Source organism: Artemia franciscana, chromosome 13, assembly GCF_032884065.1.
Source record: "Artemia franciscana chromosome 13, ASM3288406v1, whole genome shotgun sequence".
Taxonomy (NCBI): Eukaryota; Metazoa; Arthropoda; class Branchiopoda; order Anostraca; family Artemiidae; genus Artemia; species Artemia franciscana.
Genome location: NC_088875.1, coordinates 409,350 through 432,987, shown reverse-complemented (window position 1 = coordinate 432,987; position 23,638 = coordinate 409,350). Strand labels below are relative to the sequence as shown.

Sequence of the window (23,638 nt, the reverse complement as noted above, 5' to 3'; positions counted from 1 at the left end):
TAATTTGTTTTATTTTTTATCGTTCTGTTTTATCATTTGAAATCGTATATAATCAAAACATTGAGTTTCTTTGGTCTTTTTTTTAAGCTTCTTTAATGTTTTTTAAAATTTACGTGATGTTATATGACGTTTTTTGAGTTACCACATAACCTACGTATTTAATTTTTATCTTTCATACCTAGAATTTGACGGTTTTATTTATTTATTTATATTATGTACAACTTTTTATTTTTATGTCTGATATTACGTTATTTACCTTTATGACCGGTTTTTTTTTTGAATTTCTTTTTGATTTGACTTAAAAACATGAATTTGGCCCTTTGAGGTTTGTAGTAGTTGCACAATTAGATTTTGTCTTACTTTTGCAAGTGAAAAAAAGGTGCTACACATTTGGAGAAATTGCAGATTTTTAAGTATCTTGAGGACCAATGGGATAGTCGAAAGTGGAATGAATCTTGAAATGGATCAGTGGAATGAATTGAGGACTAATGGGATAGTCGAAAGTGGAATGAATTTTTCAGTGGAAACAATTTCAGTCTCAACAAATATGTCATATGACATCGCTCGACAAAAGACGAAGAAAGAAAATAATTAAGAAACCAAACGAGGGGTGATTTTTAGCCAGTTAAAAATTTCTTTGCTGGCTGAAAATTACCCTTGTTTGGTTTCTTAATTAATTTTTGTTCACCATTTTTCTTCGAACACCATGTATAGCCAGTATGATCTCAGAACGTTTTTTCCTCATATAACGAAAATTCTAATACTTTAGCATATTAATTTATGTTTCCCCCTTGAATTTTTGTTGTATGCGCATGCAAGTGATTTATCTGATTCGTTTGGCTTTTCATTATATTTCTAGTCCGAATTCTGTTTCACAAATCAATCAATCAATCAATTTATTGATACTAAGAGAAAAAAAAACACATTACAAAAGTAAAGCGGTTACTAGACCCAAGAGGCTTTGCTTGTAATGGACAGAGAACAAGAATAAAACACTTTTATAAAATATATACAAAAAAACAAACAAACACTGGAATAAGACAAGGACATTGAGCAGATAGGATATTTAACAGATAGAAGATTTAGAAGGAGATTTAACATATAGCTGAAAATGATTTTAAAAGAAGAGAAGAGACATACAAATTAGGAAAGGATTAATAAAGAGAGAGGAAAATTATTGAACTGGAAAGACGCGACGAAAGAATGCCTTTGCAGAAAGAAAAAGAGGGACATCCGAAGGGGATGGATTTCCATAATAGCATTGATTGATATACAGGAGACCTCTGGGTTGCTGTAGAAGACCGTTTTGGTAAAATAAATCGTCGAGAAGAATTACGTAAAGAAAAAAGTACCTACCTGAGCCTGTCCGTGATCTTGGTGGACGGACTGAGAGAAAACTGAAAGTCAAATGAAACTCAGTTTTACGTTGATTCACTGGCAGAAATACAGTACAGTTCAATCTTCACTGTCTAGTCCACTTAACTAAATTCCAAAAGTTAAAGGAAAATAAAATCAAAAAAAGAAAGGGAACTGCATAAGCCACCATTTCTGGCTTACAATAGGAATTCTATTTTCGTTATTTAAAACAAGTTTGGATTATTCGAACCTCCAAGATGGCTAAATGCTCATCGGCCTAATTTTGGGGGGCGAGGGTATTATTAATGAAGAGGAGGGGCAATCATTCCTGCGAAGGGGGGTAAAAGCGAATGAGATTCTCTTCTTGTGCAATGTTAAACTATGGCTGAAAGTCTGGGAAATCATTTTGTTTACTGAAAATGAATAGTTGCTAGCTGAGAGCTGCTAGTTGCTACTTGAGAAGGAAAAGCTGCTACGAGATTTTGTGGTAGTTGCCAGTTGCTAGTGGTAGAAAAATTGCTACAATTGTTGCTACCTGAGAAGGAAAAGCTGCTACGAGATTTTGTGGTAGTTGCCAGTTGCTAGTGGTAGAAAAGTTGCTACAATTGTTGCTACCTGAGAAGGAAAAGCTGCTACGAGATTTTGTGGTAGTTGCCAGATGCTAGTGGTAGAAAAGTTGCTACAATTGTTGCTACCTGAAAATGAAAAGCTGCAACGAGTTTTTCTATTATGAATGTCTGAAGTCACAGTATTAATATGAGAGTATTCAAAAGGTTTTTCCGGTCGGAAGTATTTGTTAAAAAAGATTTTTGAGGAAAAAATATACAAATTTCTATCCATTTCATGTTTTTCCTCCAGTCATTTTTCTGAAACAGTACTCGAGCATTTCATGGGTAACTCCATTAAATTGTTATTCTCCGCTGATGAGCTACTCCTGAATATAGTTTCCAGTTTTGTTTTCTAAAGTTTCCAAGCAATAACACAGCCTTGCCAAGAATTGGAAGGAAAAAGATGTCATTTTAAGGGTTCCTTTAAAGGCTCAAAAAGAATTCGCGAAGGGCGACATTTGTATTAGGAAAGAGGCACATCAAAGGGTGTGCTCATATTCTCTCTAGTAAAGTAACCAGAACGTCCATAATTTATCATTCAATCTTGGAAGTTATTTTAGCCTTGGCAATTCAAATTGGCCATTCATTTTCCTGTTCAATAGTCTTTCTAAATGTTTTAATCGCTACTGTTTGAATACCTCTTGTTTAGTATTTAAATACAAAAACAAGATTGGTTGATAAATAGAGTTTCCAAACTTTTTTATTTAGCATTAGTAGTAAGTTTATGGCCCTTAAAAGCAACAAGAGTATTCGAAAAAAAAAGGTTGAAATTAGTTAGTGTTAAAAGTGCTTTAATGTCTGATTGTCTTCTCGTCAAGTTCATGAGGATCTAGAACTTATCAAGTATTTTCTTTTGTGTGTTCTAGTATGCAACTGAACGAATCTGGTCATGTTAAAAAGTTGAATATTTTTCTCTCACCGCGCTATATCCAAAAAGTGACGGCAAATTCATAACTTATCCCAAGGATAAGAACCTTTATGGTGATCCGAATTTCGCTGCACGGAAAAATTAAAATAATTTTTTCTTTTAATGAAAGAAGCGACATTAAAACTTAACACGAACAGAAATTATTACTTACATGAGGGGTTTTCCTCTCCTCAACGCCTCGCTCTTCACGCTAAAGTTTTCAGTACCTTTAAAAAAGTTTCTTTTCGTTCTAATTAAACGACCTTTGTGTTTTAAGAGTCGTTTTTAAAGAATTCGGACAAAATTTAAACTTTAGCGTAAAGAGCGAACTGTTCAGGAGGGGTAACCCCCTCATATGCATAATAATTTTATTCGTTTTGTTTTAATATTACTCCTTTCTTTCAGTTTGTTTTAATATTACTCCTTTCTTTCAGTTTAAAAAATTTGTATTTTTCCTTATTTCTGATCGTTTTTCAAATAACGCCAGGAAATCTGGCGCCACCTCCTCGGAAAATCCCCCCTCCATGCGGAAATATCCTCTGGACAATTCAATCTTGGTGACAATTTAACCGGGCAATAATCTTTAACATATTCACGCGTAAAATACAGTCGGTAAAGAGAAAGCCAGACGCAAAACAAAACTTGGTATAGGAATTCTGCCAAATTCCCACTGTGTAAAATTTCCCCCTCAAGAGTTCACCCCTGGAAACTTCCCTCCCGATGGCAAATTACCCCCGTGCAAAATCCTCCCAGCTTAAAATTCGTCCTCCCCTTCGCACGCGAAAAAAAACATATGCATACTTCCTGATAACAAATACTATACGCAAAATGACATATATCGTGATCTTTCTTCTGGTAAAAAATGCAAAATTTTACATTTTGCAGATAAGAGCTTTACACTTCTACAGTAGGGTTCTCTGATACGCTGAATCTAATGGTGTGATTTTCATTAAGATTCTTTGACTTTAAGGGGGTGATTCTCCCCTTTTTCGAAAATCAGGCAAAAGTTCTCAGGCTTGTAACTTTTGATGGGTAGCAATAAACTTGATTAATCTTATATATCTGGAATCAGCATAATAAGCTAATCCTTTTGATCTATCTATTGATATCAAAATCCGTTTTTTAGAGTTTTGGTTACTATTGAGCTGCGTCGCTCCTTACTCACAGTTCGTTACCACGAACTGTGTGCGAAAGCTTAACGTGCTCTATTTCTTTTTTATTTTTTTACCAAGATGCAAAAAGATGTATTTTTCAAAATCCAAGCGGGTGCCAATTTATGTCTTTGAAATAAAGGGTACTTTATGATACCTGATTGGGCGGGCAATTTCAGTTTTACAAGAGAGTGGATACATTAAGTGTATTTTTTCAACTATAATTCATCTACCCACACCCTCCCTCACACAAGGAAATCAAGCGAAATAAAAAAATATTAGATGAGATAAGATTTTATTTTAAAAAAGTGGCCATCACAATCCCAAAAGGGCCGAATTCGCACTTTAGTGTCAGTACAAATTATGGAATTGCAATCAATAAAAAGTTAAAAGATAAAAACTCGTAAACTTAAAACTGGGCGCACAAAATTAAACAAAAGCCTATATAGCAGGCATTACAAGGTACACAATTGAAAAATAAACACTAGAACTCTAAGATAAAAATAGAGTGAGAAGAGGGGGGGGGGTATTGATTTAGAATTTCAAATATGTGATGGATGAACTACTTCTATATCTTTCAGTGGAAAATCTTATTGGGGCAAGAAGGAGGATTTCTCTTGAAATAAAACGTGAGGGACGAGTTCAGGGGGGGGGGGGGTAAATGATCACTAAGGAAAAGTATTGGAAACCTTTCTACTGTTTCTCCTTTTCAAGCTGCCAGCTGTGGCGGAATTTTCGACCAACGAAACTATGGGCCACTCAGCTGATCGCCTTGCTGCTGCATTTGAAGTCTCTAGACAAGAACAAGATGACTTTGCCTTAAGGTCTCATACCCTTGCCAACGAAGCCTTTAATAAAGGGTATCTTAGTGATATTATTCCTGTCAAAGGTAAGACCCCCTTTCCCCCATTTCACCACCAATTAGACAAGGGTTAACTTATTTTTAAACTTTGTTGTTATAGAAGGTTAAATTTTTCGCTCGATACCTGTTTGCAGGTACATGTGTAGCATTCATCATATTCATCATATAAAATATCTAAAGCCGAACTGACTAATCATGACAAGTAGTGTGATCTTGGCAGGACGTTTTACAAGCTTGAATTTGTTTTTGTCAAGGGTGATTCATTACCTTAGGATGAAATTTGAAAAGGTTTATTTAACTCCTCGAAAAGATTTATTAAGCTAAAAAAAAAAAAATCAAAACGCAAATTGTTTTAGTGCCTTTATCTCCAAATGCAACAAAAAGATTTCTACCTGCTTGGAACAATTGAAATTTTGTCAGACTAAAAATGAAAATGAGGGGGTAAACAAACTGTTCAAATTTTTGGATGCTTGGAAAAAGTGTCAAAAACATGCTCTTTGACACTTTCCTTGTAAAAATCTACGAGTTGATGAGGTTAAAGATGCTGTATTTCGTTAATTAAGGTGTTCGAAGTACGATGCTAAACCCAGGTTTTTGTAGAAATTTTCAGATGGGGATTTACTAAAAAAGGTTTGCATTATCTACTGCAGAATTGACTTTTGGTCAAGTTTGTACATTAGTAACTCATGACAGCAAATCAGAGTTCAGAGTTTTTATTTACCAATAAATACAAAATGGAAATACAATACACTTATTCCCCCTCGAAAGGCTCCATGGCCAGGGATACAAGGGGGATACAAAAAAATACAGTATAAGCAACAACCAAAAAAAGAGAACAATAGCCAACTAACATATAAGATGAAAAAGAGAACATACCTGAGGCCTGGGAGTCAAAGCGCTGAGAAGATAACCATACACCATGAACAATCAACTCTTCAGAGGGAAAGGAAAAAAATAAATAATAAGGTGTCTCATTGGCCATATGGATATTCTGAAATAGGAACTCAAACAACTAGTTAAAAAGGTTTTTTAATTTTAAATGGGGATTGCTCGTAATATTACTAGCATTTCTATATTTATACATATGAATTTTGATAAGATGACCTGTATTGTAATAATTATGTACATATTCTTAGATCTAAACCTGTTAGGTACTGTTTTTAAGATTTGAATCCTCTCAAGCTTCTCTTCGGCTCTACGACTGTCTTCCCACAACCCTTGGGTGGACTCAACATTTTTTACAAAAAACAGTTTGTATAGGGATAAATCCTTTTATTAGACAATACAATGATAAAAATTATGAATATTTCGGTCACACACACAGCGACTGTCAGCAGCAGATAAACTAAAGTAATACAATTAAAACCAACGATATTTATAAAAAAAATAATTACATCACATCTTACTTAGATTTAGTAATTAAATTTATCATACTTGGATTCTATGATAATTTTTTATACCTAAAGATAAAGTTAATTCACGAAATAGCTCTAAAAAATAAACCGCTAAACTTGAACTTCTGGTCAAAAGAAAAAAAAATACAATGAAAACAAAAAAGTGTAAGTAATACGCATACTCAAAGTGGAACAACAATGAAATTTGATCAATTTAAATTATTAAAAAAACTACAAAATATATTGAAACTTAAATAACTGAAAAAAAAAATTAGTCAAAGATAATAAACGATGGTAAAAGATAAAGTTACCCAGAAAAAGAGAGAAAAAGATAAAGAGATATCTTTATCTTTAGATATCTCTTTAAAGATAAAGAGAAATATGAGAGCCTATGAGTGATCCCATTGTTTGGAATACCCTACCTGAGTCCGCGCAAAGATGTCATTCTTTCATTACTTAAAAAAAGAAGTGTTTCTGCTTTCTGAGTAATTTTGCTTTAGCTTGTTTGCTTCTTTTTTGCCTGTTTCTGTATGGTTTCCCTCTTTCCGTCGTCGTCTTTCTCACACTGTGTTGCATTGTATTTTTTTTCCTTCTTGTCTCCTGTTGTATTTCCTAGGCAGGGAGCCTTTTAGGGGAATATGTTGTCTGTTTTATTATAGTCTCTTGAAATTAATTTAGCTGATGGACCCTTTAAGCTGCGTAAAACCATAGCCTTGCGTGGATGGAACTACTTCAGTGCAGCAGAATTTTCCATGTCAGTTTGGGTCCCAGCGGTTTTCACACTACGTGCGCAATTTCATATGCCAAGTGTGTATGTTACGTTACGTTAGGTGTAACATTTCACGCTTTGACACGTCTATTCACGCTAAACTGACAGACAAATCCATCATCTAAGGTCATTGCAATCATCATAAATAAACTATTGAAAATGCGGAATGGAGATAAAGATTTAAGATCTGATTAAGGATGAAAGGGTTTTTATGAAAAGTTAATCAATTAATTTGTTTATTATTAACCAGAAATTTTGTTGCTGTTGTGTTGAACATTTCCATAACGTAACATAATCATATGTAACTTTGGATTCTAAGTAGAGCTCGAGTCTACCTAGCACTGCCTTCATTATGGACTAAATTAGTTTCGTAAAATTACATAACCTAACTTAAGGTCTAAGGTTATGCTAGTTCGAAAGTTTTTACAGTGCTGTTCAAAAAGACGCGAGACAAAACTATCATTATCTAGGGAAAAAGTATATATTTACTGACAAAAATTAAGATTTTAAGAAGAGGCAAAAATCGTATAAGTACTTGTTTGACTCTTCAAACCTTCGTACAGTCACAAATATACTCCCTAAAAGGTAAGTATTAAGGAATGAAAGAATGAATTCACTGAAAACCATAAGTTATAAATAATTTCTTAGGCCTAGGCCTTCTAGTTACTTGAAAAAAATGAAAATGTTGAAAAACGGTATAGTTTTTTTTATACGAATAAAATGTATCATACTGGACGTTATTCGATATGAGTTTTTCTTTTGTTTTTAAACAGCGTTTGTGCTCTATCCATTATCTTTATATGTTTTGATTGTTTTAAATTAGTTTGTTCTGTTCTTTTTTTTCTGTTGATAAAGGCTTCCAGATGAGCCAAAACTTATAATATTATTTGTAATAACAGATTTCTCGTTATTTTTCAATTGTCGTATTGAAAAAAAATATACCTGTTTTTTATATTTTTATTTAGTTTTAATTACCCATAAGTTATGCACGTAAAAAGATACCTTACTTATCTTATGGAATTTTCAAAACAAGGAGAAGAAAAAAGGCAGAGAGAGCCAAAGAAAAAAGAGGAAATTTAAGATAAGAAGATCGTAAGGTATGTGCAAACTATGCAATAAAATATCATTTAATTCCAATAGCAATTCATGACAAACCAGGTATTGACTATTTTTTAACATTGTCTCAATTGTTTTTATTTGTACATTCCTATCAAGCGAGATAGTCAAATGAACAGAGAGGCCATTGACGTTGAGTAATGTTGCTTCAGGTTTTCTTAATTTTGATTTATTTCGTTTTTACCTCCAATTTAATTTCTTATCTTATTTATATTTTTTAGTGATTTTAAGCCAAATAGCTAAAATTTCCGTTTTGTACCTTTTCTTTATATAGAATTTTGTTTTGACCTCTGGTGGTGTTTTTAAATTTTAATTGATCATTTTTTGTTCAGATAGGTGGACTAACCGTTTATTTTGTATCTCATGTTGATCTTCTGATTGTTTAATTATTTTTCGCTGATATTTTTAAACCTAATAGCTGGTTTTCCGATTTGAGTTTTCTCGTCTGTATTGGAATCCTGAAAAAAAAAACATCAACTTCCCTATTAAGCAATAGAGCCATTGATATTCAGCGATATTGCTTCAGATTTTTAGAAACCTCACTTTTATGACCATATTCTCGATCAAGAGTCATTTGAAAATGAGCTCGAGAGCCATATGACTAGAGATCCCTTTACATCGAGAAACTTTGCTTCAGATTTTTAGAAACCTCACTTTTATGACAAAATTCTGGATAAAGAGTCATTTGAAAACGAGCTCGAGAGCCATATGCCTAGAGACCCGTTTACTTTGAGAAACATTGCTTCAGGTTTTTAGAAACCTCACTTTTATGCCCAAATTCTTAATAAAGAGTAATTTGAAAACGAGCTCGGGGTCCATATGACTAGAGATCCGCTTACATTGAGAAAAGTTGCTTCAGATTTTTGAAAGTCTTTCTTTGACCCAACGTCTGTGTGGAATCATTTGGTAAAGTGTTTGAGAGGGCCATGTGATCAAAAACCATTGGTATTGAGGAATAATTGAATATAGGCTATTCATTTGTTTGTTTAATTTGTATTTACCATCCTTTTCTTTCTATAATTAGCTTTTCTACTTCTTGTTATAGTACCAGGTCAAGATAAACCCGTTGTTCGAGACAACGGCGTTCGTGTATCAACTAAGGAACAGATGGCTAAACTAAAGCCAGCATTTGTTAAACCGTATGGTACCATTACTGCTGCAAATGCATCTTACCTGGTAAGTCCTTCAGTCGAATTTCTATAGCAAAAAGTGTTGGATGTATATCTACCTGTTTCTAGTTTCTCTAAAGTACTGTATTTGAGCAATGTTATTATTTCAAACTACCGAATTCTATAATTTCATTAAAGATTTATGCACTTCATTTGAATCACCACTTTTAGAAATCCACAAGTCTAAACTACTCTATAATTAATAATATATTATATAAATCCGTACTTACATAAGTACTTATAATCTATATAAGTACTCTATATAAACCTGTTTTCTATAATTTCATTAAAGATTTATGCACTTCGTTTGAATCACCATAATCTATATAAGTACTCTATATAAACCTGTATTCTGTAATTTCATTAAAGAACTATGCACTTCGTTTGAATCACCACGTTTGGAAATCCACAAGTCTAAAGTACTCCATAATTAACAATATATTATATAAATCCATACTTATACAAGTAATTATAATCAATACAAATACTCTATATAAATCCGTAATCTATAATTTCATTAAAGACTTATGCACTTGATTTGAATCACCACGTTTGGAAATCCGGCCTCCAACTTCAGTAATTACAAATTCTCGTGTGTTATTAACTCCACTCAAGACACATTTCCAGAGACTAAACTTCACAATAAAGCAATTCAAATTCTAAGCCCAGCACCAAACAGACTATCAATGGAATCACTTCACAGACTATCTTGCACCGTTTTTTGTATCAGTTATTTTTCAGGAACACTCCATTGACCATTTAAAGGTTTATTTACATTAACTTCATAAATCCATAGTTTAAATGCTCGATTTAGGTCAATTTTCTTGTAGAATTCTGTGTGCTAGGGAGTGGAATGCACTTCCGAAAGAGCTGAAAATAATGCAAGTCCCCACCTCCTTTAAAACGAAAATTAAAAAATATTTTAGGGTTAAATATCTATTTTTATATTTATTTTATTATCATACTTTCGAATACTTTTGATATTATTATTAATCATATTTTGTTTGATATTTAAGGGATGTGAGCAGAGGAAGAGCTGTATTAAATTTATCAGTAATTGATGATAAATAGAAATTTGAGAAGACAGGAAGCAAAGGTGTATTTGAAATATTTGTTATTTAAGGGCCCAAGCGTGCATCAATGCGCAAGAAATTGTGTTAAGTGTATTCTTATATCTTTGTTTTTGTAATCGAAACCCTTATTGAACTGAACTCTGTCGAGTCTATCTTATACGTCGGGGAGCCCATAAACGCGTAATGACTTCAGACCTCAAATTGCGTTGTCCCATATCGCCATATACCTCCTTCATTTGGCTATCGAAATAATTATTGTTTCTTTATTTTAGTAGCCTGAAATACTTGCAAATATGCAATCAAAAATCCAGGCCTATACCTCTATTATTTGTTACCCTACTCCATAGGTTAGGCTTGTCTTATAGGCTTAATGAAATAATCTTCATTTCCCCTTATATAGTTGCTTGTAAGAGTTCCAAATGCACATCGAAAGATTGAATCTCATTTCCTCTTCATCTTCTTATTTGGATTGTAATGAAGACAAATCCGCATGGTCTGATGTCCGGAATCAAATCGCGTGCGCTTCGATTGGTTGCTGCAGCTGAATTTCGAACTCCAGGTCCCGTATCACCGAGCTGGGATTAATCCAACTGCCCCACCACAGGACGAATCCCATGCCTCCAGTATTTGATTCCCCTCTGCTCCAGGGGTAGGATTATCCAATATCTTCATATACTTCCTTCACTTGGCTATATAAGTAGTCGCCATCTTTCATTATATTAGCTGTTTGTAAGACTTTCAAATATGCACCAAGAGGTGGAGTCTTATATCTGTAATTTTTGGTTTTCTTATCCTGTAGGGGTAGAAGACACCCCAGTTGTACACAAACTAGTACATTTTTAATGATATATAAGAACAATCTATCTATCGCATTGAAATGGAAGGCTTACTTGTATAAATCTAAAAAAAAAAAATGTTTTTTTTACCAGCTTAGAATTGTACACAACATGGTGGTTACAACTCTAGCTGCAGTCTCTCTTTCTAGGTTGCAGCTGACCTTTACTAGGTTACAGCTGCAGCTGCAACCTAGTAAGGGTCTATTGAGGCTTCAAATGGGCGGGGCTATTAGCTTCCTTTTCTGACATATGCTGGTGGTTTTATGTTACAGGCGTCAAATAAAAGACGTATGTAATTTATAAAATTACTCTGTAAATGAGCTTCTCGCCCATTAAATATTATTATTACAGAATTTTTCTAAAATTGGTGAAAATACGCCAGACAAGACATTGGTTCCTGGTGCAATTAAAAATATCTGAGCATCTTGGAGGGGAAGCCCTTATTAAAAACTAGCTGTTGGGGTGGCGCTTCGCGCCACCCCAACACCTAGTTGGTGGGGCGCTTCGCGCCCCCCAAGCCCCCCCGCGCGCGTAAGTCGTTACGCGCCATTGTAGTTGTGTCCCTGTGTCCCACCTGTGAATATAGATAGATTTATATACGTGTTTCAAACTACGTAAAAATTGCGAATATACAACATTCTTGGCTTTCCCATTTTTTGTGCATATACAAAGCCGTATATACTAATAATGACGTCATATGCAAACGCTCTTTTTACAAACGAACAAACATGCATACACACAACTCGTTTTTATATAGATAGATAGATAGATAGATAGATACAATACAAATTAACTGCGTAAAACTTGCGAATATACAACATTCTTTGCTGTCCAATTGTCGCTGCATATAAATAGATTGTCAGGTTTACCGACCCTCGAACATGCAACGTACAATTGTCCATGGGAAAAACAATCAGTATTAAGATCTATACCACATTTTTCTAATGATTGACCTTGAGCTTTGTTAATGGTGATTGCAAATGCTAATCGAATTGGGAATTGCAATCTTTTAAATTGAAAAGGCAGATCCGTTGGAATCATGGGAATGCGAGGAATAAGAATAGCCTCACCCTCAAAAGGCCCTGTCAAGATTGTGGCCTCTATTAGGTTTTCCATTGTTTTTTTTTTTTACGGCAAGTCGCGTGCCATTGCAAAGCTTTGGTGGGTTGATATTTCTTAAAAGTATTATTGGTACTCCTATTTTTAGTTGTAGCATGTGTGGTGGAAACCCTGAAAGATCTATGGAATTTAAAAATTCAGATGGATAATTAACCGCTTCATTTGGTTCCAGAACTGTGTCGACTGACTTGTAAAGGACTGCCTGGTCTCGAATCTTGGTCAAACAATATTGTTGATTTCGTGGACGTCTATATTTTTGGGTGCGAGAATCGCTCTTTCACTTAGCCATTTATTATTTTTATAATTTTTTAGAATATTCGGAAATACTTTTTCAATCAATTCATTTTTGGACGTCACTAAATTACAGAAACCAGTAGGTAGTTGTATACGTCCTGAAATTGAGTCTACTGGGAGCTTTCCGTTTCCAATTGCCAGCAATTGATCTGAAAATGTTTGACCAGAGTCATCGTTTTGCAATCGGACACGCATATTTGTAGTTAATTTTAATGTTTTTACGTGTGCCCATAAATTAGAATTTTTCAGGCAAGCATTCATTTCGTCTGCAGGAGTTGATCTAGGTATTATAGGTAATGTTTGCCTGAAATCTCCCGCAAGCAATATTAATGTGCTGCCAAAGGGTTTCGACTTCCCTCGCAAATCTTTCAAGCATTGATCCAGAGCCTCGAGCGATTTTTTGTGTGCCATTGTGCACTCAACCCAAATAATAAGTTTGCATTGCTGCAATACTTTACCCATCCCAGATGATTTGGAAATATTGCACGTGGGAGTTTCTGTAGAATGCAAATTCAGAGGCAATTTCAAAGCGGAATGAGCAGTTCTTCCACCAGGCAGCAATGTTGCGGCTATTCCGGACGACGCAATTGCCAACGCTATATCATTTTTTGATCGAATTGATGCCAGAATCAGTTTTATCACAAACGTTTTACCAGTACCTCCTGGCGCATCCAAAAAGAAAATTTCTCCAACGTTGTTATCGACACAATGCATTATCGTATCATAAATGTCTTTTTGTTCCGAAGTTAACTTGGAAATGTTATTTTGTACATACGACAATAGATCACTCGTACTGTAACTTTGTTCACGATCCAATTCTACACATGTCGAAACAGCAGCGATACGGTTAGGTGAAGGCATTCCCAAATCCTGAAGAGGTTTGTTTGCCATACGTACGCACAAATCTTCTATAATAACTAAAGTGTAGTTATAAATTTCTGATGTAAAATCAAAAGTCATATCTGACGTCTCTAACTGTTTTCGATGGAGTATATCTTCGGACATTTTTGACTTATATTTTTCCCATAACTCTGTAGGAGCTGATGGAGAGCAAGTTGTTAAAATGATGCCAAACAATGCACGAATTTGACTTGGGGTTGACGTTTCGCACGCGGCATTGATGCAGTTATCCCAGTGTTGGTCATTCTCCAATAAATTCAGAGCTTGGCATGCACTACGGTAAGTGTCATGTATAGTACCGTTTACAGTTCTCAAATACTCAAAGGATGTCGGACCGGGTACATTCACCAAAAGCAGGCGTAGAAAGAAGCATTCATGTTGATTGGGGTGAACGGTGTAGAGTCTTCCTATCGTGGTATCTTTGAAGATGGTAGGTTGGCCGTCGACTGACTTACCCTGTTTTCGACGTTCAAATACTTTATTTTTAGTATTCCACGTGTAATACGAATGCACTTCAGTATACAGCAGTTTTTTTTGCAAAAGAATCATTTTTGCAAAGCGAAAAGAAACCGGTTAACTTTGTATCCGGTGGATTCAGGGCTCTTTGTTGCACGTTGGTTTCTGAGAAATAAGCACGTTGACCATTCTGTAAATGTACCGCTAAGTGAACAACAGCTGGACTACGTTCATGTATCGGAAATGAAAGAATTCGCCAAACAGCTTCATTACTGCTTATGTATCTTCCAGCCTGATATTGTACGATTTCGTCGATATCTTTGATTTCGGGCTGCAAGCCAAAAACTGCCATGTCACTGCCTTTGTTGACGTATTTACATATGTATTCGATTGCCTTTACGGAGTTACAGTATTCAATGTTTATGTGTGCATTAAATGTTTTTGATAATTATGGGGAATATGGAACAACCCACTGGTTATCTACTTCGATGGTGGTACCGTTACGCTTCTTTATTATTGCTGTTTTACCGCCATCTTCAGTAGATCTTCTTTTATATTGTGGGTAACCATCATTGCCAGTAATTGTGTTGGATACTAAAAGTCGAGGATATTGCTTTGTGCACCTTCCTTTGGCCATGCATGGTGAATTTTCGTTCAGTGCACCGCAAGGTCCATGTATCATATTTTTTACAATAATATCATGTAACCCCTTATCGACATTTTCATCAGGTATTTCAGCGGAAATCACATCATCAATTTCGTTCGAAGTAATTTTTTTATGTAGCCAGATTAGTATATGTGCGTGTGGCAAACCTCGTTTTTGCCATTCCACTGAGTACATCCAGCATCGCACTGACCCAAACACTTCAAGTTTTACTATGTAGTTTATCAGTGATTTCAACTTTTGCCGGAAGGCACGGGCCGTAATGTCATGTCTATGAGCCGCCGATTGTCCTTGAAGTAAAAGCTGCAGTATCTCGTCCCAAGATTGATTACATGTAAATGTAATAAATAAATCTGGACGACCATAGAGACGAACATACGCAATAGCATCTTGAGCATATTCATGCATATGACGGGGACTGCCAGCATATGACGAAGGTAAAATTGTTAATCTTCCAACGTTTGTGGTATTACCGTCATTTACAACTGCATCTTGCAAATGAATGTATTGTTCAGAGCGGAGCTTGGTCTGATTCAGGCGGATATATAGCAAACGTTCTGATTCAATTTTAGCATACATATCAACGACGAATTGGTGAAACAATTCACGGCATTTTAAAATATAATTTTCTTCATCCTGCCGAATCATTAGTCTATAGGAATAATAATGCATTGCACTGCATTTCTTATTCATTTCTTTGTTAGTGGCTGGATTCATCAATTTAATATTAAAGTGATAGCCGTCGGCTCCATCCCAAAAAATGATAGGATATTGTAGGGCATCGTAGCATCGATGAGTTTCAGCAATTCTTAACAACTGAGCGTTTCACTTATGAAGAATAATATCTCGAGGTAAAAACTGATCACCGACCATAACGATTGCCACTTCGTCGATAGTTGGAGCATTGTATCTACGCACATGTTGGCCAGGAGGCGTTTTGTCAGCGGAAATAACAATTTTATGCGTATCAGTAGGCATCAAATCGATGGCTGTTTTGAACAGACGCACTAAATTATTATTTTCGTGGAAAAGATGTTGCAATTGGGAAACGATTGTCCTTTCAACGTTGGGAGAAATTTCGCAACGTGCATTCAATTCAGAATTTCTATCACTGATGAAGTACAATTGTAAAAATTTATGACTCTCGCCTGAGAATGGTAGAAGGGACCCTGCTCTATGATAAATTTGCCCTTTTACTTTGAAAGTAGACATAAATTGATCTAGATTTTCGATTTGGGCTCCAAACGACGTCATTTGGAAACATGAGTTATATTTTCTGATTTGTTTCAAAAAACGCTTAGATTCTGACGTAGTTCCAGTAAGGAAAGTCTTCAATGGCTCTGGTGGTGCAGCCAATAGAGGAAGTTTAACTTTTCCTGAGGCGCAACACATTCCCATTGTTTCACCATTGAATTTCAAGGCCTTGCAATAGGGACAAATTTTAGACATAGTCCCGATTTGAACACATCTACTCAACCTATAATCATCGACTGGGCTGTACCTGAATGCCAGGTGATAACTTTCAGGTTGCTCTGATTCCTCGGCACGCTTTCTTTTCTTACTTTCTCTATCAGCAGCAAGCCTGATTTCTTGCTGTTCTTGTGATTCCTCGGCACGCCTTCTTTTTTCACTTTCTCTTTTAGCAGCAAGTCTGGTTTCATGTTGCTCTGGTAGTTCCTCGGCACGCCTTCTTTTTTCACTTTCTCTTTTAGCAGCAAGTCTGCTTTCGCGTTGCTCTGGTAGTTCCTCGGCACGCTTTCTGTTCTTTCTTTCTCTATCAGCTTCAAGCCTGTTTCCTTGCTGTTCTTTTGATTCCTCGGCACGCTTTCTTTTCTGACTTTCTCTATCAGCAGCAAGTTTTTTGGCATAGACTCTTTGAGCATCTTCCTCGGCTGTTGCCATTGTAAGTTCATCAGTCATTTTAAAGTTAAACATTTATAGATTTCTACGTGAACGCATGTCTTATATATCTTTAATGACGTCACCGTCATAAAAAAATGACGACAACTAACTTCATGACGTCAGTCAACACACAAACATGACGTCACTTGACAGATACATCCACAGACAACTTATTTTTATATCTATACTAGCTGTTGGGGTGGCGCTTCGCGCCACCCCAACACCTAGTTGGTGGGGCGCTTCGCGCCCCCCCCAAGCCCCCCCGCGCGTGTAAGTCGTTACGCGCCATATTAGTTACGCGCCATTGTAGTTGTGTCCCTGTGTCCCACCTGTGAATATAGATAGATTTATATATGTGTTTCAAACTACGTAAAAATTGCGAATATACAACATTTTTGGCTTTCCCACTACTGGGAGCTTTCCGTTTCCAATTGCCAGCAATTGATCTGAAAATGTTTGACCAGAGTCATCGTTTTGCAATCGGACACGCATATTTGTAGTTAATTTTAATATTTTTACGTGTGCCCATAAATTAGAATTTTTTAGGCAAGCATTCATTTCGTCTGCAGGAGTTAAACTACGTAAAAATTGCGAATATACAACATTCTTGGCTTTCCCATTGTCTGTGCATATACAAAGCCGTATGTACTAATAATGACGTCATATGCAAACGCTCTTTTTACAAACAAACAAACATGCATACACACAACTCGTTTTTATATAGATAGATTGATAGGTAGATACAATACAAATTAACTGCGTTAAACTTGCGAATATACAACATTTTTCGCTGTCCAATTGTCGCTGCATATAAATAGATTGTCAGGTTTACCGACCCTCGAACATGCAACGCACAATTGTCCATGGGAAAAACAATCAGTATTAAGATCTATACCACATTTTTCTAATGATTGACCTTGAGCTTTGTTAATGGTGATTGCAAATGCTAATCGAATTGGGAATTGCAATCTTTTAAATTGAAAAGGCAGATCCTTTGGAATCATGGGAATGCGAGGAATAAGAACAGCCTCACCCTCAAAAGGCCCTGTCAAGATTGTGGCCTCTATTAGGTTTTCCATTGTTTTTTTTTTTACGGCAAGTCGCGTGCCATTGCAAAGCTTTGGTGGGTTGATATTTCTTAAAAGTATTATTGGTACGCCTATTTTTAGTTGTAGCACGTGTGGTGGAAACCCTGAAAGATCTATGGAATTTAAAAATTCAGATGGATAATTAACCGCTTCATTTGGTTCCAAAACTGTGTCGACTGACTTGTAAAGGACTGCCTGGTCTCGAATCTTGGTCAAAACAGTATTGTTGATTTCGTGGACGTCTATATTTTTGGGTGCGAGAATCGCTCTTTCACTTAGCCATTTATTATTTTTATAATTTTTTAGAATATTCGGAAATACATTTTCAATCAATTAATTTTTGGACGTCACTAAATTACAGAAATCAGCAGGTAGTTGTATACGTCCTGAAATTGAGTCTATCGTATCATAAATGTCTTTTTGTTCCGACGTTAACTTGGAAATGTTATTTTGTACATACGACAATAGATCATTCGTACTGTAACTTTTTTCACGATCCAATTCTACACATGTCGAAACAGCAGCGATACGGTTAGGTGAAGGCATTCCCAAATCCTGAAGAGGTTTGTTTGCCATACGTACGCACAAATCTTCTATAATAACTAAAGTGTAGTTATAAATTTCTGATGTAAAATCAAAAGTCATATCTGACGTCTCTAACTGTTTTCGATGGAGTATATCTTCGGACATTTTTGACTTATATTTTTCCCATAACTCTGTAGGAGCTGATGGAGAGCAAGTTGTTAAAATGATGCCAAACAATGCACGAATTTGACTTGGGGTTGACGTTTCGCACTAATGGGGAATATGAAACAACCCACTGGTTATCTACTTCGATGGTGGTACCGTTGCCATTGTAGGTTTTTCAGTCATTTTACAATTAGAAATTTCTCTTTCAACGGTCTTCTTACAATTAAAAATTTGTCTTTGAACGATATTCTTAAATACCTGTGTCCTGGTCGTCATTTATATTCCCTGTGTCCCGGCCGTCATTTGTGTCCCGGTATCCCAGTCTGTAATTTCTCTTTGAGTGTCCCGGTCGTTATTTATATTCCCTCTGTCCCGGTCGTCATTTGTGTCCCGGTCTGTAATTTCTCTTTGAGTGTTTTTTCTTTTTAGTATTTTTTAGTTTTTTACATTTTTTCTTTTTTCAGTTTTCTTCTTTATTTTTCAGCTTCACTATGAAATACATATCGCCGAACCTTTGTTTTTTTAACTAAAATCTGGTAGGCATTGATGACCTTATCCGAGTCAAAATCCCAAACCCAATCATCATCGCTATCATTTTCAGTTTTGATATGTTTTGACTCTCGCTGTCCAGGTGGATCTTCATCTAACTGCGCGGTTTTGCGTTCTTTAGCCTCAAGCCTGTTTCCTTGCTGTTCTTTTGATTCCTCGGCACGCTTTCTTTTCTGACTTTCTCTATCAGCAGCAAGTTTTTTGGCATAGACTCTTTGAGCATCTTCATCGGCTTTTGCCATTGTAAGTTCATCAGTCATTTTAAACTTAAACATTAATAGATTTCTACGTGAACATATATGTCTTAAATATCTTTAATGACGTCACCGTCATAGCAAAAATGACGACAACTAACTTCATGACGTCAGCTGACACAGAATCATGACGTCACCTAATCCACAGACAGACACACAGACAGACAACTTATTTTTATATATATAGATAGAAGATAGATATCTATATATATAAAAATAAGTTGTCTGTCTGTGGATCAGGTGACGTCATGTTTCTGTGTCGACTGGCGTCATGAAGTTAGTTGCCGTCATTTTTGCTATGACGGTGCTTAGTATATTGTAAAACACATTAATTTGGTTAATAATATACCATTTAAAACACCAAAATGAACATGCTGGAGTAGTCACTCGGTGAGAGAGGGTGTCAGAACGGAGAATGAAGGTCCCAGGTTCAAATCCTGGTTAGGCTAAAAAAGGTAAAAAACTAAAAACTAAAAAAAAAACTGAAAAAACTAAAAAAAGGCAAAAACTACAAAAAAAACTAAAAACTAATAAAAAAAATAAAAAAGCCGAAAAACTAAAAAAACTAAAGAAACTAAAAGAAGGAAAAAAAACTTAAAATACTAAAAACTAAAAAAAAACTAAAAAAAAGGAAAAAACTGAAAAATTGAAGAGAAAAAGAAAACTAATAAAATTAAAAAAAAAAAAAAAAAAAAATAAAAAAGATAAAAACTAAAAAAAAAGAAAAAACGAAAAAAAACTAAAAAAGCTAAAAAAAAGGTAAAAACCAATAAAAAACTAAAAAGAAAAAAAGGTAAAAAACTAAAAAAAAATTTCATCTAAAAAACTAAAAAAAAACTAAAAAAGGTAAAAACTAAAAGAACTAAAAAAGAAAAAAAAACTAAAAAAAGGAAAAAAACTGAAAAATAAAGGAGAAAAAGAAAACTAAAAAAATATAAATAAAAATAGAAAAAGTCAAAAAAAACTAAAAAGAAAAAAGAAAAAAACTAAAAAACCTAAAAAAAGGTCAAAACCAATAAAAAAAACTAAAAGGAAAAAAAGGGAAAAAATTAAAAATTAATTTCATCATATACCAATTCAAAAACGAATGTATACCGGGATGACGACCGGGACACAGGGAATATAAATGACACAACTACAACGGGGACGCCGGGGGCACAGGGGGATATAAATGACGACCGGGACACCGGGACACAAGGAATATAAATGACGCCCGGGACGCTCAAAGAGAAATCACAGACTGGGACACCGGGACACAAATGACGACCGGGACACAGGGAATATAAATGACGACCGGGACACAGGGACATAACTACAAAGGGGACGCCGGGGTGCACAGGGGGATATATAAATGACGATGGCGACTCAGGGAATGGTCGATTAGCAATCACCATCAACAAAGCTCAAGGGCAATCATTAGAATCTTGAGGTATAGATCTGAATACGGATTGTTTTCCCATGGACCATTATATGTTGCATGTTCAAGAGTCGGTAAACCTGACAATCTATTTATATGCACAGACAATGGGACAGCAAAGAATGTTGTATATTCGCAAGTTTTACGTAGTTAAAAACATATATATATATATATATATATATATATATATATATATATATATATATATATAAATATATATATATATATATATATATATATATATATATATATATATATATATATATATATATATATATATATATATATATATATATATATATATATATATATATATATATATATATATATATATATATATATATATATCTATCTATCTATCTATCTATCTATCTATCTATATTCATTGTAAGTTCATCAGTCATTTTAAACTTAAACATTAATAGATTTCTACGTGAACATATATGTCTTAAATATCTTTAATGACGTCACCGTCATAGCAAAAATGACGACAACTAACTTCATGACGTCAGTCGACACAGAAACATGACGTCACCTGATCCACAGACAGACAACTTATTTTTATATATCTACTAGCTGTTGGGGTGGCGCTTCGCGCCACCCCAACACCTAGTTGGTGGGGGCGCTTCGCACCTCCCCCCCAAGCCCCCCCCCCGCGCGTAAGTCGTTACGCGCCATATTAGTTACGCGCCATTGTAGTTGTGTCCCTATGTCCCACCTGTGAATATAGATAGATAGATAGATAGATAGATAGATATATATATATATATATATATATATATATATATATATATATATATATATATATATATATATATATATATATATATATATATATATATATATATATATATATATATATATATATATATATATATATATATATATATATATATATATATATATATATATATATATATATATATATATATATATATATATATATATATATATATATATATATATATATATATATATATATATATATATATATATATATATATATATATATATATATATATGTATATATATATATATCTATCTATCTATCTATCTATCTATCTATATTCACAGGTGGGACATAGGGACACAACTACAATGGCGCGTAACTAATATGGCGCGTAACGACTTACGCGCGGGGGGGGGGCTTGGGGGGGGGTGCGAAGCGCCCCCACCAACTAGGTGTTGGGGTGGCGCGAAGCGCCACCCCAACAGCTAGTAGATATATAAAAATAAGTTGTCTGTCTGTGGATCAGGTGACGTCATGTTTCTGTGTCGACTGACGTCATGAAGTTAGTTGTCGTCATTTTTGCTATGACGGTGACGTCATTAAAGATATTTAAGACATATATGTTCACGTAGAAATCTATTAATGTTTAAGTTTAAAATGACTGATGAACTTACAATGGCAAAAGCCGATGAAGATGCTCAAAGAGTCTATGCCAAAAAACTTGCTGCTGATAGAGAAAGTCAGAAAAGAAAGCGTGCCAAGGAATCAAAAGAACAGCACGGAAACAGGCTTGAGGCTAAAGTACGCAAAACCGCGCAGTTAGATGAAGATCCACCTGGACAGCGAGAGTCAAAACATATCAAAACTGAAAATGATAGCGATGATGATTGGGTTTGGGATTTTGACTTGGATAAGGTCATCAATGCCTACCAGATTTTAGTTAAAAAAACGAAGATTCGGCGATATGTATTTCATAGTGAAGCTGAAAAATAAAGAAGAAAAAGAAAACTGAAAAAAGAAAAAATGTAAAAAACATGACGACCGGGACACAGGGAATATAAATGACGACCAGGACACGCTGAAAAATAAAGAAGAAAAAGAAAACTGAAAAAAGAAAAAATGTAAAAAACTAAAAAATACTAAAAAGAAAAAAACACTCAAAGAGAAATTACAGACCGGGACACAAATGACGACCGGGACAGAGGGAATATAAATAACGACCGGGACACTCAAAGAGAAATTACAGACTGGGATACCGGGACACAAATGACGACCGGGACACAGGGAATATAAATGACGACCAGGACACAGGTATTTAAGAATATCGTTCAAAGACATATTTTTAATTGTAAGAAGACCGTTGAAAGAGAAATGTCTAATTGTAAAATGACTGAAGAACCTACAATGGCAACACCCGAGGAAGCTGCTCAAAACGAATGTATTCAAGCCGAAGTAGCTGAGTTGGTAAAGCGTTATGTTTCAGGTTCTAGGTCCGAGAGGCTCTAGGTTTGAACCTCGGCTTTAGCATTAATACAAAAGAAGAAAAAAACTAAAAAAGGTAAAAACTACAAAAAAAACTAAAAAGAAAATATATATATATATATATATATATATATTTATATATATATATATATATATATATATATATATATATATATATATATATATATATATATATATATATATATATATATATATATATATATATATATATATATCTTCTATATATATAAAAATAAGTTGTCTGTCTGTGTAACGATGACTCTGGTCAAACATTTTCAGATCAATTGCAGGCAATTGGAAACGGAAAGCTCCCAGTAGTGGGAAAGCCAAGAATATTGTATATTCGCAATTTTTACGTAGTTTGAAACACATATATAAATCTATCTATATTCACAGGTGGGACACAGGGACACAACTACAATGGCGCGTAACGACTTACGCGCGCGGGGTGGCGCGAAGCGCCCCACCAACTAGGTGTTGGGGTGGCGCGAAGCGCCACCCCAACAGCTAGTATATAGATAACAATGGTCCCAGAATTTATGAAGAATATACACCAGAATGTACGCCAGATAAGACATTGGTTCCTGGTGCAATTAAAAATGTCTGAGCACCTGGGAGGGGAGGCTCTTTTTAAAAATAACAATGGTCCCAGAATGTATGAATCTGGCTCATTTTAAGAAAAACAAAGTTGTATTTTAAGGGAAACTTAAAGGGTAGCCATTTCGTCTATAGGATAATCTTAGTTATTTTTAGTTTTTTATGTCAATCCTAACTATTGTTTAAAAATTCTACTTTGGATTTAATAATAATTAAGCAATCACAAAAATTGGG

At 34.8% G+C, this 23,638-nt stretch overlaps 1 protein-coding gene across 1 annotated transcript in view; it reads left to right on the top strand.

Moving 5' to 3' along the window:
- LOC136034352 (trifunctional enzyme subunit beta, mitochondrial-like) overlaps positions 1-23,638 on the top strand; it is a 61,192-nt gene that overhangs the window by 14,373 nt on the left and 23,181 nt on the right. The window contains exons 5-6 of the mRNA XM_065715484.1: positions 4,737-4,911; positions 9,209-9,339. Of these exons, the coding sequence (XP_065571556.1) occupies positions 4,737-4,911; positions 9,209-9,339 (306 nt within the window). The remainder of the gene's footprint in view (positions 1-4,736; positions 4,912-9,208; positions 9,340-23,638) is intronic.